Consider the following 18,736-nt stretch of genomic DNA (forward strand, 5'->3'; position numbering starts at 1 on the left):
TACAAACGGCACTCTGCCAAAATTTTTCTAAATCTTTCCAAAAATCTCTCTTGTATAACTGTACTATTTACCCATAGCCTAGGATTTATTTCAAATGGTCATTTTTTCTATTGCCAAAAGGGGGAGATGGAAAGAGAGGGGCAAAAATAATGGGTACATTGGATGCATATTGAGGGGGGGAGCCATCTTTGGCTTATCCCTATATTTTTGTGTGCTGGATTTGTCATCATCAAAAAGGGGGAGATTGTTGACCTTATTGGTCATGCCCGGTTTTGATTATGACAAATACTCAGTGTAACTAATGGGTGTTTGAGTTTTTGTGCAGGAACTAAGAGTATTAAGATCAATATGTGCACAAAGCAAGTAAAGCTTGAAGGAGAATTTCTATTCAATATTGTAATATACTTCATTTGATTGGTTTGTAATAGTAACTAGGGCTCTGATTTGTAATAAGCTCACACACATCACATGTATGATAATACGTAAGCTCAAACAAATCATGATTGAGAAATGACCTTAGAAAGACCTTAGGATTTTGGTTGACTGACACTGGACTATTTTGGTGTCTTCAAAATTGGACCTCAAGTGACCCTATGACACGCACATTTGCACATATGTTTGTTAGACACTTGAATAGGGTTTGTATGTTTGGAAATGGGACCGAAATGCACACTTGGTGCACTTTCGGTCGACCGAACCAGGCAGTTCATTCTGCCCTAGTCAACCGAACCAGGTAGCTCAAAATGGCCTAGTCAATTGAAACCTCCCTGGGTCAACATTTTGACCATCTGGTCAATCGAGTCAGTTTTGTACTCCAGCTACCAGGTCGACCGAGGGTCTTCGAGAGAAATCCTAATGGTCTGGTCGACCGAACTAGCCAGTTCAAAATAGCTTGGTCGACCAAACCTCAAAAAAATTAGAAATTCACCCTCTCCTGGTCGACCAAACCCTCAGTTCAAAATTCCCCTAGTCGACCGAACCATATGAGACTTGGTCGACCGAACTTGTTCTGGTAGACCGAACCTCTCGAGTTGCCCTGATTTTTATCGCAATTAAATAATTTTTAAACAGGGTTAATCTAGTAGTTACTAGAGCATTATAAATTTTACAGTATAAAAAAAAAATTAGAACTAGGAAATAAATAGCAGGTCATTACAGTTTGGTATTAGAGCCTAGGTTGTTAGGTTCTGTAGACTTTAGAGTGCAGAAGAAGCAATACCAAAGTATAGGAAATGATTTGAGGTTTGTTCTGTGGTCTAGGTATAGGATTACCGTGGTGGTTTCTGTGTTTTTCTTGGGGTGTCGATTTCAGGAAAACCATAGTAAACTATTGTCGGGTCATGTGTCTAAGTGACAGGACTGGATATTGAGTTAAGGTCAGGGAAGGCAGTTAATTTTGAATTGGAATAGGATAGGTCTTTGTAGGAGATAAGGTGCTTAAGTGTGTTTCTTGTTTCATGATGGACCTGAGAAGCAGTGGTACGAATGTTGGGGAGGATAGGCCAAGACCTTCCAGTATAGGTGGAGGAGATACAAATGTTGTGCTGCGCAGCGTCACTCAGCAGGTGATGGCTGAGATGGCCAGAAGCTCTAGGGAGCATGGCTGTTTGATTGAGCAGTTTACGCGGATAAAGCCCCCATCCTTTGCTGGAGAAGATGACTCGATTGTAGCTGAGAATTGGGTCCATGACATCGAAGAGACGTTGGTTGTGCTTCCTTGTTCAAATGAACAGAAGGTAGTGTTTGCAGCATTTAAACTGATAGAGAAGGCGAAGCGCTGGTGGAGATCAGCGCGATTGATAGAGTAGCAGAGGCTGGTTCCAATACTAGTGACGTGGGACCGATTCAAGGAGCTGTCCTTCGAGTGGTATTTTAGTTCTATCATTCAGAGTGTGAAGGCAGCTGATTTTATGCATCTAGTACAGGGGCAGATGACCATATCCCAGTACGCAGCTCGGTTTATCGAGTTGTCGTATTTTGCTCCACATCTAGCATCAGATGAAGAGAAAATAGCAAGGAAGTTTGAAGAGGGACTAAGGCAGAACTTGTTTAAGCAGGTGATTGGCTTCGAAGCTCAGGAATTTACAGAGGTTGTAGATAGAGTTGTGATCATTGAGAGTGGTATACATAGGGGTATAGTGGCTTAAAGTCAGAGGAAGAGGCCTGCGCCTCAAGGCTTTCAGGTTGGCTCTAGTAGGGGTCCATAGAAAGGAGGTCACAATAGGGGAGATCAGAGGCAGATGGCAAGACCTCGTGGGAACCAGGGTGCGCCGATTTTCCTGGTATTTCAGACATACGGGAGACGTCATTTGAGGGAGTGTCGGGCAGGGAGAGATGTGTGTTATCGCTCAGGGAGACCCGGCCACATGGCTCGTGTATACCTAGGTCCATCAGACCAGGTCCTAGCTCCCAGGCCCTATCGGGGAGGATATCAGGCGCCTCGTGAAGGACAGCAGAGGAACGTGGCCCCAGTGAGGGTTTACACGTTGATGTCGAGTGATGCTGAGGCTGCTATGGATGTGGTGATAGGTAATTTTACTGTTTTATCACATTCCGTTATTGTTTTATTCGGTTCAAGTGCTACTCATTCATTTGTCTTTGCATCCTACGTTAAATTATCTGGAAGTGAGACCCAATTATTAGGTATGGAATTTTTAGTAGCTACACCATCAAGGTTAGTGATATGGTGTCAGAGGGTGCTCAGAGGGTATCCTATAGAAATTCAGGGGAGAGTGCTACCAGTTGACCTGATCATGTTAGAAATGTGCAGGTTTGATGTAATACTGGGTATGGATTGGTTGGTTGTTAATCACGCCAGTATTGATTGTTCTCAAAAGGAAGTAAATTTTAGACCCCTTGGTGAGAAAGAATTTAAGTTTACTGGTTCACTTGTACGTGCATTGTCGCAGTTGGTATCAGCTGTACAGGCAAGTAGACTACTCCGGGACGGAAGTCAGGGATTCGTGACTTTTATAAAGGAAGTGTTAGAAAATGAATCGAAGTTTGGCAGTACACCAGTTGTGCGAGATTTTCCAGATGTATTTCTAGAGGAGCTACCAGGTTTGCCTCTAGAACGCGAGGGGGACTTTTCTATAGATTTGCCTCCAGATATAGTGCCAATCTCTAAGGTTCCCTACCGTATAGCTCCAGCTAAATTAGGAGAATTAAAAGATCAGTTGCAAGATTTTTTGAATAAAGGATTTATACGACCCAATCTATCACCATGGGGAGCTCCAGTGTTGTCTGTAAAGAAGAAAAACAGGTCTTTGAGGATGTGTATTGATTACAGGGAAATAAACAAGGTTACTATTAAGAATAAATATCCTCTACACCGTATTGATGATATGTTTGATCAGCTCTAGGGTACACGGGTGTATTCCAAGATCGACCTCAAATCAGGTTATCATTATGTGAGAGTAAAGGCAGAGGACATTGCAAAAATAGCCTTCAAGACTAGGTATGGGCACTATCAATTTATTATTATGCCTTTTAGTTTGACGAATGCCCCAGCTGTGTTCATGGACTTAATGAATAAAGTTTTTCACCAGTATCTAGATCAGTTTGTAGTAGTTTTTATTGATGATATATTGGTGTACTTAAGGAGTTTTGAGGATCATGGGGTGCATTTGAGACAGGTTCTGCATACACTCACGGAAGAGAAACTCTATACCAAGTTTAGAAGGTGTGAGTTCTGGCTTGAGAAAGTTGCATTTTTAGGCCACGTGATCTCAAGAGATGGTATTTCAGTGGATCCCAGCAAGATTGATGTCGTAGTGAATTGGGTCAGGCCGAAGAACGTGCAAGAAGTCAAAAGTTTCTTAGGACTGGCAGGTTTACCATCGGTTTTTTGAGGGGTTTTCAGCTTTGTTAGGGCCTCTCACACATTTGACTAGGAAAAAATGCCAAGTTTGTGTGGGATGAAGAATGCGAGTAGAGTTTCTAGGAATTAAAACAGTGGCTTGTCACTACACCAGTACTGACGATTCCATTAGGAGGTGATGGTTTTGTGATTTACAGTGACACGTATTTGAGAGGACTCGGTTGTGTACTAATGCAGCATGGTAGGGTGGTAGCATACGCTTCTAGGCAGTTGAAAGAATATGAAAAGAACTACCCTACTCATGATCTAGAAATTCCTGCGATTGTACATACACTGAAGATTTGGATACATTATTTATATGGTGAGAAATGTGAAATATTTTATGATCACAAGAGCCTAAAGTACTTCTTTACATAGAAAGAGTTGAATATGCGTCAGAGGAGATGGTTGGAACTCATTAAGGGTTGCAACTACACCATCAATTACCACCCTGGTAAAGCAAATGTGGTGACTGATGCTTTGAGCCGTAAATCAGAAGATACAGCACAGTTAGCAGCAGTAGTTCAACACCCAATTCAAATGGACTTGGAAAGGCTCGGCGTGGAATTAGTAGTAGATGATCCTTAGGAATTTATTTCTAGTTTGGTCACACGGACTACACTTTATGAAAGGATTAAAATCACTCAGGGGAATGATCCAGAATTGGCAAAAGTGATAGCCAGAATACAGGACGGTCAGGGAGAAGAATTCAGTATTTCTAAAGATAGGGCTTTGAGATTTCGCACCATATTGTGTGTGCCTGCAGATGAGAGTATCAAGAGGATGATTTTAGAGGAGGCATACAGATCTCTATACACTGTTCATCCTAGCAGTACGAAAATGTATAGGGATTTGCAGGAGTATTTCTAGTGGAGTGGTATGAAAAGGGAAATAGTAAAATTTGTGTAGTAGTGTTTGTTATTCCAGCAGGTTAAGGCTGAGCACCATAGACCAACTGGTCAGTTGCAGCCAGTTTTCATTCCCGAATGGAAATGGGACCATGTATCCATGAATTTTATTACTGGTTTACCGCCGGCACCACATGGTCAGAATGTCATCTAGGTAATTGTTGATAAGTTGACGAAGACAGTACACTTTTTGCCTATTACGGTTAACTAGTTAGTAGAGATTTACATACAGGAGATTGTTCGACCCCATGGAGTGTTAGTATCCATAGTCTCGGACCATGATCCACGTTTTACATCATGATTTTGGAGGAGTTTTCAGGAGGCATTGGGGACTCAGCTAGCATTCAGCACCACTTTCCATCCTCATACGTATAGTTAGATAGAAAGAAAAATTAGGTACTTAAGGATATGTTGCGAGTGTGTGTATTAGATTTTGGGGGTAGATGGACTCAGTATATGCCATTGGTGGAATTTGCTTACAACAACAGTTATCAGGCTAGAATAGGCACGGCTCCTTATGAAGCACTATATGGTAGGAAGTGTCGTTCCCCTCTATAATGGAGTGAGCTGGATGAGAGGTGAGTTTTGGGGCCAAAGATAGTTCAACAGGCGTACGATAAAGTTCGACTCATTCGAGATTGAATCAGTACAACACAAAGTCAACAGAAAAGCTACGTAGATACTCGCCGCCGGGAACTGGAATTTGAAGTGGGTGATCATGTATTTATGAAAATAGCACCGCTGAAGGGAATCATGAGGTTTGGGAGGAAGGGTAAGTTGAGCCCTAGGTTCATTGGCCCATTTGAGATACTCAAGAAGATTGGGTCAGTTGCCTATCGGCTGGCTTTACCGCCATCTCTATTCAAGATTCACAATGTGTTTCATGTTTCTATGTTAAGGAAATACATCACAGATCATTCCCATATCATCAACTATGCAGAATTGGAATTTAGTGGTGATCTAGCATATGAGGAAGCTTTAATATAGATCTTAGACAAAAAAGAATAGCAATTGCGTAATAAAAAGATACCACTAGTAAAATTCCTATAGAGGAATCACGCGATAGAAGAAGTCTCGTGGGAGCTTGAAGATGAGATCAGACGGAAATATCCCCACTTGTTTAGTGAATACAATAGTGATGTATAAATAAGGTAATAGTAATTTTGTTTTCTTTAAATAGTGGAATTGTAATGTAGTGTATAGGATAGGTAGTATTTTGGTTTTGGGGGAATTTTATTTTATATTTGTAATCTCACAGAACTACCCATGTAACCACGGTATTCCTCCGCCATAAAAGAGGGTAGGTAATAAAATAAGTAGACCATTTTGCCCTTAAGAGATGATGAGTTATATGAATAGTAAATTTCGAGGACGAAATTTTATAAGGAGGGGAGAATGTAACGACGCGAAGAATAATGATATTTAAATAATAAAAAGGGAGGAAAATGAAAATAGTAACAGAAGGAGGCAGTCGACTTAGCGTTCGTCGATGACGTTGAACTTTGGGATTCAATGACCTGAGAAAATTTATTAGATCCTCGTTGACGAACACATGGGATTCGTCGATGAGGGTACAAGAGAGCCTCGTTGACGAAGACAAGTTTCGTCAACGAGAAGATACCGAGAGACTGTTTTCAAAACTTTAAAATTCGTCGATGAGGAGATGGTGTTCGTCGATGACCCCCTTTATGACATCATCGACGAGATGATATGGCTCATCGACCAAGGCCGCAGTATAAATAGTGCTAAACTCATTTTCTTGCCTAGAAAATTCACTGAAACCCTCTCTCTCTCCTCCCTACGGTTCCTCCCTCTTTTCTCATTGATTCTGGCTCCATTAGTCGCCGAATCCTGGGGAAGTTCTCTTCAAGTCTGCCAGAGCGGATTGTCAGTGGGATGAAGTTGGATTTCATCCCAGATTCAAGGTAAGACCTTTTTGTTGAAATTTAACTTTCCAGCAGTTGTAGGAAATGCTGTAGACGTAGAAATAGTAATATTTTGTTCTGGGATATATGGTTTTTAGGGTGTTTAGTGGAGAACCCTACGGGTGTAGGACTCGTCATAGTAGGGGGATTTTAGCAGGAATCAGGTAAGGGAAATATGTTATGCTAGGCAGTTCTAGAATGATTTTTAGTATGAAATGTATATTTTTACCAGGTTATTATTCTTAGCAGAACTTTTACAGTTTATTAATTATGAATAATATGTTTTAAATTACTGTGTGGCTTGAGAATATAGATATAGTACCGAAACATGCTTTACAATATTTTTCAGAGTTATGTTTTACAGAATATACAGATAGTGGATATGCTTTATAGTAATTATAGAATACCATGATTATATAGTTTACAGTACCATGACATACAATTTTACAGTTCATTTCAGAAATACAATTAATACAGATACAGTTTATCACAGTGTCATGGTTGATACAGTTATTATAGAATCATAGTAAAACAGATAGTTGTATATAGAGATGTATTATATAGTATCAAACCCTGATGGACCATTACAGATACAGTTTATAGAGCACGGTACTGTTGCTATATACAGAGTAGAGTGCAACCAACTATTTAGATAATACGTGGTAAGTAGGTCGATCAAATGCCCACATGTGGACAGGCTCCCAATTAGATATGGGTTGAGGAGGGCTAATCAAACTAATGGAGTATAGTGGTTTATCCTGGTAAGCCAGCCAGGTTAGATCTCGCCTACGAGCCGCACAACCCTGTCATAAGGGGTTAAATCATAACATACAGTTATCCATCGAAGGAAGTTTTCAGTTATTATTATGTATGTATAGTTTCATAGAAACATGGAATATATGTATATGTATATATATATATATATATAATATATATATATATATATTAAAAGTATTATGTATAGAAACCTAAAATACAGATATGTTAAGCAACATGGAAAAGGTGGTGGTTATATTATTTGTACTATATTTACAAATTCAGTTATACATGATTATATAGAGACAGATCTTCATAGTATTGTAACTCATTTGCCACACATTAGCAATAGCATATTTCGTCTTACTGAGCGTCGTCTCATCCCATTACTTTAACATTTTTCAGGTGATCCAGGTAGGCGAGTAGATCAGGCTCGCAGATAGAGGGGCTTCAGTACTACCCTGTCAGTAAAGTGAGTAATTTTGGGAGTATTTATGTATAGCCCTTGCCCAGTTGAGGGTATTTTAGGGAACAGTCATATATGTATATTTTGGGGAACATTTTAGCACTCTGGTATTGTATATTTTCTTGATTGTGTTTATATGAATTTCGCTTCTCACTACTTAGGTTGATGGTTTGGTTTAATCTAGTAGGTATCGAAGCATTAAAAATTTGACAGTATAAAAAAAAAAAAATTCAAAACTGGAAAATAAACAACAGGTCGTTACAATAAATTGTTGAAAATCTTAGAACACTCAGCTAAACTGGTGAAGAATGATTAAAAGAAAAAGGCATAAGAATATGATAAGTGTATAACTGAAGGGGAGCAAATTGACTTCAAAATACTATGGCTCTAAAAAATAAGCATAATCACATTTAGTATCATATTTTGTATTTATATCTAGTATCAACTCATGAATGGTATGTGTACATTCTTTTGTGCATATTTGATGCAACTTGTTAACCACATGAATTTTTTTAAACTATACTGAATTAAATTGAATGCTTGAAAATATTTAGGGGAGCTGAGCTCCATTCCTAGAGAAAGAGAATAAAGAACTCATGTGCATCATAGTATCACTATAGTTGGTCTAAAATATTGTACAATGATTGCTTATATGACTTTGAACTTGTAGTGAAATTAATCCTTGATAAGTATAAGCATTTCATATTTCATCTACGCAAGTATTCAAATTCATAAAGGGAGCATTTGGAAATTATTTCCTATCTTATTATGCTTACCAATATTTCTTTTGTTTAGATGTGCAATGAACTTTCTATGACATGCACTCAATTATGATGATCCTATTGAATACTCTAAATGAAAAATATATTACTTTACCACAAGTTTCTTGAGTTAACCATATGATCTTATTTTAAAAAGCATTGATATAATTTGGATTTGTATGGTTAGTCGTTCTAGTTATAATTCTTTTGGAATGTACTTAAAGCAAAAATCTAGAGCACAATTTATTTTGAGGATCCAAAAGGTGAGAGATATATACTTGAGTAAATTTTTTATGTGAACTAAAGAGAGAAATTTTTTTTAGATCAAAAGGGGGAGAGATAAATTTTTTTTTTTTTTAAATTGCATAGTCTACGTACAATGTGTATGAGCTTAAATAAATAAAAAGAGGGAGAGCTTTTCTAAGCTAAAATAAATATAGTTGCCAAGAATTATATTAGATTACATAATTCAGGGGGAGCAACATTAAATAATATTCACAATTGGTTAGAAATTTCAAATTTGGCTCATTTGTTCACATTTGATATTAAACTCATAGCATAATGATTGCATGTTAAATGACACATGTTAATCCTCACATAAACCTTTGAACTTTAGTGATTGTTTTGCTTATCCTTGTCTATGTAGTTTGACACAGTGTGTATGTTCACATTGAAATTTACTTCAGCAACACAGTTTTTGTATTAGCAAGGGGGAGAAGTAAATTGACTAACATAGCAAGACATATTTTATAGTACAATTTTGAAATCTAAAGGTTGCATATTTTTAAAAAGATGAGATATAATTATGTCAGAACATTTTTGTTACATACCTTTTTGTTGATGTCAAAAGGAGGAGAGGAATATAAGGTTATAGCAAAAATAGTTAGCAAAAATAGCTTGCAAAAGTTTTTTTTATGCAAGGGGAGAAAAGTACATAAGTACATGAGTTATAAATGCAAGACTATTGCCTATTTTATACTATGCTGAATTTTATATTATGCATTATTTGAGGGGGAGCCTTGTTAGGCGTAACCTATTTTCTATTTTTGCTCGTGTATTTGTCATCATAAAAAAGGAGGAGATTTTTTACTCTATGAGTCCATCCATGTTTTGATAATGACAAATCACTTAGTATTTGTTCTGTACATTGAGAATGTGAGCAGAAACATTACTTAGCATGCATGGAAGGTGACGAAGTCATGGAAGCAACGAGGATTAAAGCATATATATATATAACATGGCACAATCTATGGAACTAAAAGAGTGGAAGAATGAAGATGCAAGCGTCAAGTTCAACATCGTCATGGGAATGGGTATTTAGAATTGATGTAGGTGCATATTTTATATGATATAGCTAGAAGCTCAAAATATACCCTACACATGCATCTCATGAAAACCTTCTAAGGTTAAACATGGACTTAGAGAACTTATTTTGAACCCTACAAAATGTTTTATAAGAGATTAAAGCAAGAGAGCTCAAATGATTTTGAAAACTAAATTGAAAATTCTGAAGTTTGTCTGCCCAGAAGACTGAGGAGTACCCTCAGAAGTATGAAGATACAACCTCAGATAACTAAAGTTTTCCTTCAGACGTGTGAAAAATTTTTGTATAAGACTGAAGAATTAGTTCAAATGTATATACCTAAAGAATTATAGTAGTTAAATAATAAAATAAAGTAGAGAAAAGGATTTTTTTTCAAAAAGGGGTTTCAACAGGGTCTCGTTGATGAGTGCTAGATGCTCGTCGACGAATAGGCTTCTTGGTCTCGTCGATGGGGATATGCGTATCATCGATGAGAAATTACCAAGAGACTGTTTCCAAGGGCCTGAATTTCGTCGATGAGGGGTAAACGTTCGTCAAAGAAACTTTTTCTTGGACTCGTCGATGAGGAGATGTGGCTCATTGATGGGGCCACGTGGACAAGCATTTCTATAAAAGGCCAAAAATCACTTTCTGCGAGAAAAACATGCAGATTTCTCTTCTCTCTCTCTCTCTCTCTCTCTCTCTCTAACTTCACTTCCCTCTCCTTCTCTCTAGAAATTCGACCTCATTTCACATTGGCTCGACGATCTGAAGCCGCTACGCTACTCTTGGAAAGATTCTCTTCATATCTACCAGAGTTGATCGTTGGTTGGGCCAACTTGGGCACCATCTCAAAATTTGGGTAAGTTAATTATTTTAAGTTTTATAAGGTATTTGGTATTTCTGGATTGAAGAGGTGTAGTAGATGAAATAATACTGAAGTTTTGCTGGGGAAAAATGTGAATTTCAGGGTGTTGAGCTAGGAATACCATAGGTGCAAATTTAGTTAGATTGTGGGCTTCTCAGTAGCCGGGTAAGAGGATAAACTAAGCTAGTATTTTTCATGAAATTATTTACTATATTACAACATTTATTTTCATAAATTATGTATGTATTAGCATAGTATTTGGGAATACAACTACTAAACATGAAAGTGGATTTAATATTAATTATCAGGAAATATGATTTCAGATCAGGTTTTATGTTTAAAAGTATTATTAATATTTTTGTGGCATGAGTATAATTTTCATGAAATTATGTTATATCAGAATATTATGATTTTCCCATAATAAGCATGTTTTTCTCAGTTTTTCATGAAAACCATGAAAACGGTACAGAACTATGATTTTATGAATATTATGATAAACAGTACAAATATTTCATGTTTAGTACGTTATGATATGCCAGCATAGATGCCGTGATTTTTATGTTATGATATGCTGGCGTAGATGTCGTGATTCATGTTGGCTCAGATGTCGTTATTATGTATGATATGCAAGACTTCATAAAAATATTATCATGTCTGGTATTATTATGAATATGAAACAGCCATGTATCAGTATTTGAAACTTACTATATGTTATCAGAACTCAGATGGTTTAGTTTAGATTTCACGAGCACAGTACCATAGCTACAAGTTCAAGTTCAAGTTCAAGTACAAGTTCATGTTAGTGCTACCACACATCTTATGTAGAGTGTGGGAGATGGAAATTGGTGTGGCTTCATGGTAGTGCAAGCGCTCCCTTGGTAGTCCGGACCAAGTGGGGTAGGCCTATCATACTTACAGACTCATGTTTGATCTAGCATGGTCGGCCAGGTATTGCTAGGTCCCGCCTTTGGGTTGCACAACCTAGTCATGTGAGGGTAATACAAGACATCAGTTAGCTATCAATCTTGGGTATTAATTCATGTATTGTACAGTATATATAAGATGATTTACATGTTACGAAAATATAGAATGATATGTTATGTTAAGACAGGTTACGTTTTATTTAGAAAATTATAGACAGTTTTACTAGTTATGATTTATGTACTGTTTATATTTATCACAGAAGAATACCCATGTTGCCACACACTGATATTAGTTTAATAGTACTCTAGTATAGTTTCAGGTGTTTTATGTATATATATATAATTTTATGTGTTTTGTTGTTCAGATTCAGAACTGTATAATAGGTATATCCCTAATACCCATGGGTCCAGGTTGATCATGATCTTAATAGTCGAGTAGGATGATAGAGTTATTATTATTATGGGAAAAAAATTTATGGTAAAATAGGCAAGTCGTTACAGCTTGGTATGAGAGTTTAGGTTGCTTGGTTCTGTAGACTTTATAATGCGGTGAAAAAAATATGAGAATATAGGAAGAGGATTTGAGGTTTTGTTCTGTAGGTTAGAGAAAAAACTTCCATGGTGATTTCTGTGTTTTTCATAGGGTGACGATTTCAGGAAAGTCGTAGTAAACTATTGTCGAGTTTTGTTTCTAAAGTGTAGGATTGAATCTTGAAATAAGATAAGGATGTCAATATAAGATGGATAATAAGAGTTTTAGTTAGAAACGTAAGTTATACGGATAGGGTCCCTAAGTCATGTTTATTGTCTTTTCAAGATGGACCCTGGAGGTGGTAGTGCACATGCAAGTGGTAGTGAGGGTGCAGGGCCCTCGGGTGCAGGCGGTGCTAATTCAGATGCAATATTATGTAGTGTAGTTCAACAGGTTATGGCTGAAATTGCATGGAGTACCAGGGAGTAGGGAGGTCCGTCTGCAGACCATGGGTGTACTATAGAGAAATTCACCAAGATGAATCCTCCGGCATTTTCAGGAGGAGCAAATCCTATAGTTTCTGAAAACTAGATGTAGGAGATAGAGATAGTTTTGATAGTGCGGCGGTGGACAAAGGAGCAGAGGGTCTTATTTGCCACTTATAAGCTGACAGGAGAGGCCAAAAGATGGTGGACTGCTGTAAAACTATTTGAGGAATAGAGGACGGTACCTATAGCTATGACTTGGTGCCGGTTTAAAGAATTATTCTTTGATAGATATTTTCCAACCACTATCAGAGAGGCCAAAGTGGGGGAATTTCTAAATCTGAGATAGAGACAGCAGTTGGTTCAACAGTACGCGGCGAGGTTCATAAAGTTGTCTCACTTTGCCCTGTATATTGTTCCCAATGAAGTAAAGAAGACGTGAAAGTTTGAAAGAGGTTTGAGGTGAGAAATTTACAAGTAGGTAGCAATTCTGAAAGTGCAGGACTTTGCTGAGTTAGTTGATAGAGCAGCTATGGATGAGGCTAGTGAGCGAGTGGATGTAGAGGAGTAGGGATAGAAGAAAAGACCCACACCTTCAGGTTTGTAGCAAGGATCTAGCTGAGGCCAGTGGAGGAGAGGTAAATATGGCAGAGGACAGAGGCAAGAGACTATGGGTCAGGAGGTTTAGGGAGTGCAAACCTACCTTATTTTTAGACATGTGGAAAGAGACACTCGGGAGAGTGTCAAGTGGGGAGAGGTGTCTTCTATCATTGCGGTAGATCGAGAAATTTGGTGTGAGATTTCCCTACACCACCTGGTGCCACTCCTACTCCTAGACCTTAGCAGGGAGGTTATCAGGTGCCACGTGGAGGTCAGCAAATGAATGAGCTTCAACGAGGGTATATGCCTTGATGCTGAGAGACGCTGAAACCATAGGTGACATTGTGATAGGTACCCTTACTATTTTATCATATCAATGTATTGTTTTATTTGATTCAGGTGCCAGCCATTCCTTTGTGTCTGCGGCGCATGTTAAATTGTTTGGAGATAAGACATTCTTGGTGGTTTGAAAATCACCTCTTTCAAATGATAGCCAATGTTAGCATAATTAAATTGTTTGGAGATAAGACCCAATTATTGGAAGTTGAATAACCAATAGCTACATCAATAGGGTTAGTGGTGAAGTGTCATAGGGTGCTCAAGGGTTATCCAGTAGAAATTCAAGGGAGAGTATTACCAGCTGACCTGATTGTGCTTGACATATATGGATTTGATGTAATAATAGGTATGGATTGGCTGGCTACTAATTATGCTAACATTGGCTATCATTTGAAAGAGGTGATTTTCAAACCACCGAGAATGCAAGAATTTAGATTTATGGGGTCAAAGGTACATTCTTCGCCTCAGTTAGTGTCAGCCATACAGGCGAGGCAACTGAGTCTAAATGGTTGTAAGGGGTTTATGGCTTATGTAAAGGAGGTGACAGAAAATGAATTGAAGATTGTTAGTACACTAGTGATTAAAGAGTTTCTAGATGTTTTTCCTAAAGACTTTCTTGGATTGCCTCCCGACCGTGAGGTAGATTTTGCTATCGATTTATTCCCAGGGACATCACCGATTTCTAAAGGTCCTTACAGAATAGCTCCGGCAGAGTTGGGAGAGCTAAAGAATCTATTACAAGACTTGCTGGATAAGGGTTTTATTTGATCCAGTGTAACGTCCTCGAATTCCTTAATATAAAATGAAATATAATAAATAAAATGGTCAACCCGAACCCATGGGTAACGGGGACACCTGTTAATCACAGCGGAAACCTAAGTAGCAGTAAGTATAAAATCTTAATCATCCAACCATAAAACATAATACCAGAGTTTACTACATCATCAAAATACTGTATTTATACACAACTTTCAAAACATCAAAATAACTCTAGGATCATACAGCAAAAATCTCCTAATCCTAGATCAAAATTTTACCCTCCTAGTAGGGTAACTCAACTCACTCAGCGGCGGCCACGACCCACCGGTCTCTCAGGGTCTCTTGAAAAATATATTAAGTTTGGGGGTGAGACACTTCTCAGTAAGGGAAAGTAAACTAACTACAGTTGTGTGGCAACATGAACATTTAATGTAATTATACATATACAGTACATTTCATATATCTGTAAACATTCATCATATCATACTGAATAATCATATATTTTCATATTTGCTAATAAATCATATCGTACATAAAACATCTGTTATAACTGATAGTACTGAAAATATACCCAGGATGAATAGCTAGTTGATGTCATGTATTACCCCCCATAACGGATTGTGTAGCCTGAAAGCAGGACCCGACAATGGCTGACCGACCACTACCGAGTCAAAAATGTCTGTAAATACGATGGGCCCGCCACACCCTGGTCCGGACTTCCAGGTAGACATCCACATTCTACTGAAATCCACATCGACTATCCATCTCCCACCCCCTCGTGGGGTGATTAGCACTAATCTGAACGTAGATATCTGATCTATATACAGCTACGGTACCGAGGTCTTGAAACTGAACTGAACTAACATCCGGGTTCTGATAACATATAATACATGATAATATAGCATCTTTCATAAATATGACCTCGTGCCAAAGTCATACATAAATACGGCCTCGCGCCAAAATCATACATAAATACAACCTTGTGCCGAAATCATACATAAATATATATCATTCTGAAAATAATCCATCTATCATGTATTTTCAACATCATAATGTATTGTATTCTTTCATAATTTCTCAAAACATACTTCATTCATATCAGTATCATATCATGATATTTTTCCGCATGAAATAATATTCATGCCACACATTTGTTGTATAAAACCATACATTATATTCTAAAATCATAGTTTCTGGCATCTCATACATATATACATGTTTCAACATAATAGCAGTATTTTTTCCAAATGTGCATTAATTCCATAATATTTTCAGGAAATCAATTTGCTCATAAATAATAGTAATTTGCGTGAAAAATAACTGCTTTAGTTTATTCCCTTACCTGGCTACTGAGAAAAGCCCTAATAAACTTTGGTCTCACACCCGTAAGATTTCCTAATCAATACCCTGAAAATGAAAACTCCTAGTATTAAACTTTAGTATTTTCACACGTATATCATTTCCTATAACTACCGTAAGACCAAATTTGGCTTAAAAAGCCTTACCTCAACTCAGGGATGATTTTCAACTTGCTTTTACCAACGATCCGCTCTAGAAGATCTGAAGAGAACTTCCTGTCTTGGTGGCTTCGGATTATCGATCTGGCATAAATTGGGCCTGAAATCGACGAAAGAGAGAAAGAGAACCGAAAGAGAGAGAGAGAAAGAGAGAGAGAGAGAGAGAAAGAGAGGAGAGAGATATTTCTTAATTAGGAAGTAAAAATCTAGATTTTAGATATTTATAGGACTGGATTCGTCGACGAGCCACGTCATTTGTCGACGAGTCCTTTAATAATTTTGTCGACGAAATCCATACCTCGTCGATGAAATTCAGTCTACTTAAAAACCTCTCTCTGTGTCTCCTCGTCGACGAATCCTGTCTTCGTCGACGAATTCTCTTATAACCTCGTTGACGAATTCCCTGTATTCGTCGACGAAGCCCTGATGATTCCCTCGGTTATTCCTTTCAAAGTGCAATGTCATCGACGAATGCTATCTTCTTCTTCTGTTACTGTTTTCCATTTCCCTTCCTCTTTATTATTTAAATTCCATTTTTATTTGGGTTGTCACATTCTCCCCTCCTAATAAAATTTCGTCCTCGAAATGCACTATACATATAATTCATCATCCCTTATTAAGCAAAATGGTCTACTTATTTTATTACTTACCCTCACTTATGGCGGAGGAATACCGTGGTTACAACCCAAGTTCTGGGAGATTACATATATATATAAAGAAAATTTCCCCCAAAACTAAAATACCACTTACTACAAGAATATTACATGTACCTGCAAAGGAAACATTACATATTTACTCACATTTCTTAATTACGTTTGAACTTTTTGAAGCAATTGAGGATACTTCTGTCTGATCTGTTCCTCAAGTTCCCAAGAAGCCTCTTCTATTGCATGATTCCTCCATAGAACCTTTACTAGAGGAATCTTCTTATTACGTAGTTCATGTTCCTTTCTGTCCAGAATCTGCACTAGTACCTCCTCATAGCGAATCACGGAGCTCTAACTCACCATAGCTGATAATATGAAAAGGATCTGGGACGTATATCCTCAACATAGATACGTGGAATATGTCGTGTATCCTGAATAGTGTAGGCGGCAAAGCTAGCCTGTAGGCTACCAGCCCAACTTTCTCTAAAATCTCAAATGGACTGATAAACCTAGGGCTAAGTTTTCCCTTCCTAGCAAACCTCATAACTCCTTTTAATGGAGCTATCTTCAAAAATAAGTGATCACCCACATCGAACTCCAAACTCCTGCGGTGATTGTCGGCATAACTCTTTTGTCGGCTCTGAGCTGCACTGATTCTTTCCCTGATGAGCTGAACCTTATCGTACGCGTACTGTACCAACTCTGGTCCCACAACTCACCACCACCTATTTCATCCCAATACAAAGGAGATCGGCATCTCCTATCGTATAAAGCCTCAAATGGTGCCATGCCAATACTGGACTGGTAACTGTTATTATATGCGAACTCTACCAGCGGCATGAACTGAGTCTAACTACCCCCAAAGTCTAATACACACGCCCGGAGCATATCTTCTAGTATTTGTATCATCCTCTCAGTCTGTCCATCTAACTGAGGATGGAATGTCATGCTAAACGATAACTAAGACCCTAGAGCCTCCTACAAGCTCCTCCAAAATCGTGACGTGAATCGTGGGTCTCAATCTGACACAATAGATACAGGAACCTCATGAGAACAAACTATCTCTTGAATGTAAATCTCCACTAAATGGCTGAGGGAATAACTAATCTTGATAGGGAGAAAATGGGCGGACATAGTCAACCGATCTATTATCACCCAAATCGCATTCTGGTCATGGGATGTCGACGGCAGCCCTGAGACAAAATCCATAGAAATATGATCCCACTTCCACTCTGAGATAAATAACGGCTACAACTAACCTACTGGCCTCTGGTGCTCAGCTTTTACCTTCTAACATGTCAAGCATAGGGCTACATATTCGGCAATCTCTCTTTTAATACCACTCCCCCAATAAAACTCTCACAAATCCCTGTACATTTTCGTATTGCTGGGATGAACTGTATACAAGGATTTGTGAGCCTCCTCTAAAATCATCCTCATAATGTCAACATCAGCAGGAACACACAGTCTGGAATGGAACCACAAAGTTTCGTCATCTGAAATGCAGAATTCCTCCCCCTGACCATTATGCACTCTGTCCATCACCTCTTCTAATTCTGGATCTTCTTTCTGAGCAGCTTTAATTCTTTCCTGCAGAGTGGGTTGTACCACTAGGCTGACAATACATACTGGAGGATTACTCTATCAATTCAATGTCGAGTCTCTCTAGATCCATCATGATCGGGCAATGGATCTCCATAACTGCCAACGCTGATTCCCTAGACTTCCTACTTAGTGCATTAGCTACCACGTTTGCTGTCCCTGGGTGGTAACTAATAGTACAATCAAAATCTTTAATCAAATCTAATCACCTTCTCTGTCTCATATTCAATTCCTTCTAGATGAAGAAATACTTTAAGCTCTTGTGGTCGAAGAAAATCTCGCACTGCTCGCCATACAGGTAATGCCTCCAAATTTTCAATGCGTGTACCACTGCAGCCAACTCAAGATCATGGATAGGGTAGTTCTTTTCATATTCTTTTAACTGTTTGGACGCATATGCCACAACCCTACCATGCTACATTAGTACACAGTCAAGTCCCTTCAAGGACGCATCACTATAGATAGTATAACCCTCACCCCTTAACGGGATGACCAATACTGGCGCTGTGACTAACCTCTACTTCAGCTCCTGAAAGCTTTGCTCAC

The 18,736-nt window shown here is 38.3% G+C and overlaps 1 protein-coding gene across 1 annotated transcript in view; it reads left to right on the forward strand.

Moving 5' to 3' along the window:
- The first annotated feature begins 1,568 nt into the window (after positions 1-1,568).
- Positions 1,569-18,736, forward strand: part of LOC131153829 (nucleosome assembly protein 1;2-like) — a 29,398-nt gene continuing 12,230 nt past the window's right edge. The window contains exons 1-2 of the mRNA XM_058106281.1: positions 1,569-1,736; positions 2,910-3,128. Of these exons, the coding sequence (XP_057962264.1) occupies positions 1,569-1,736; positions 2,910-3,128 (387 nt within the window). The remainder of the gene's footprint in view (positions 1,737-2,909; positions 3,129-18,736) is intronic.

This window comes from Malania oleifera, chromosome 4 (genome assembly GCF_029873635.1).
Source record: "Malania oleifera isolate guangnan ecotype guangnan chromosome 4, ASM2987363v1, whole genome shotgun sequence".
Taxonomy (NCBI): Eukaryota; Viridiplantae; Streptophyta; class Magnoliopsida; order Santalales; family Ximeniaceae; genus Malania; species Malania oleifera.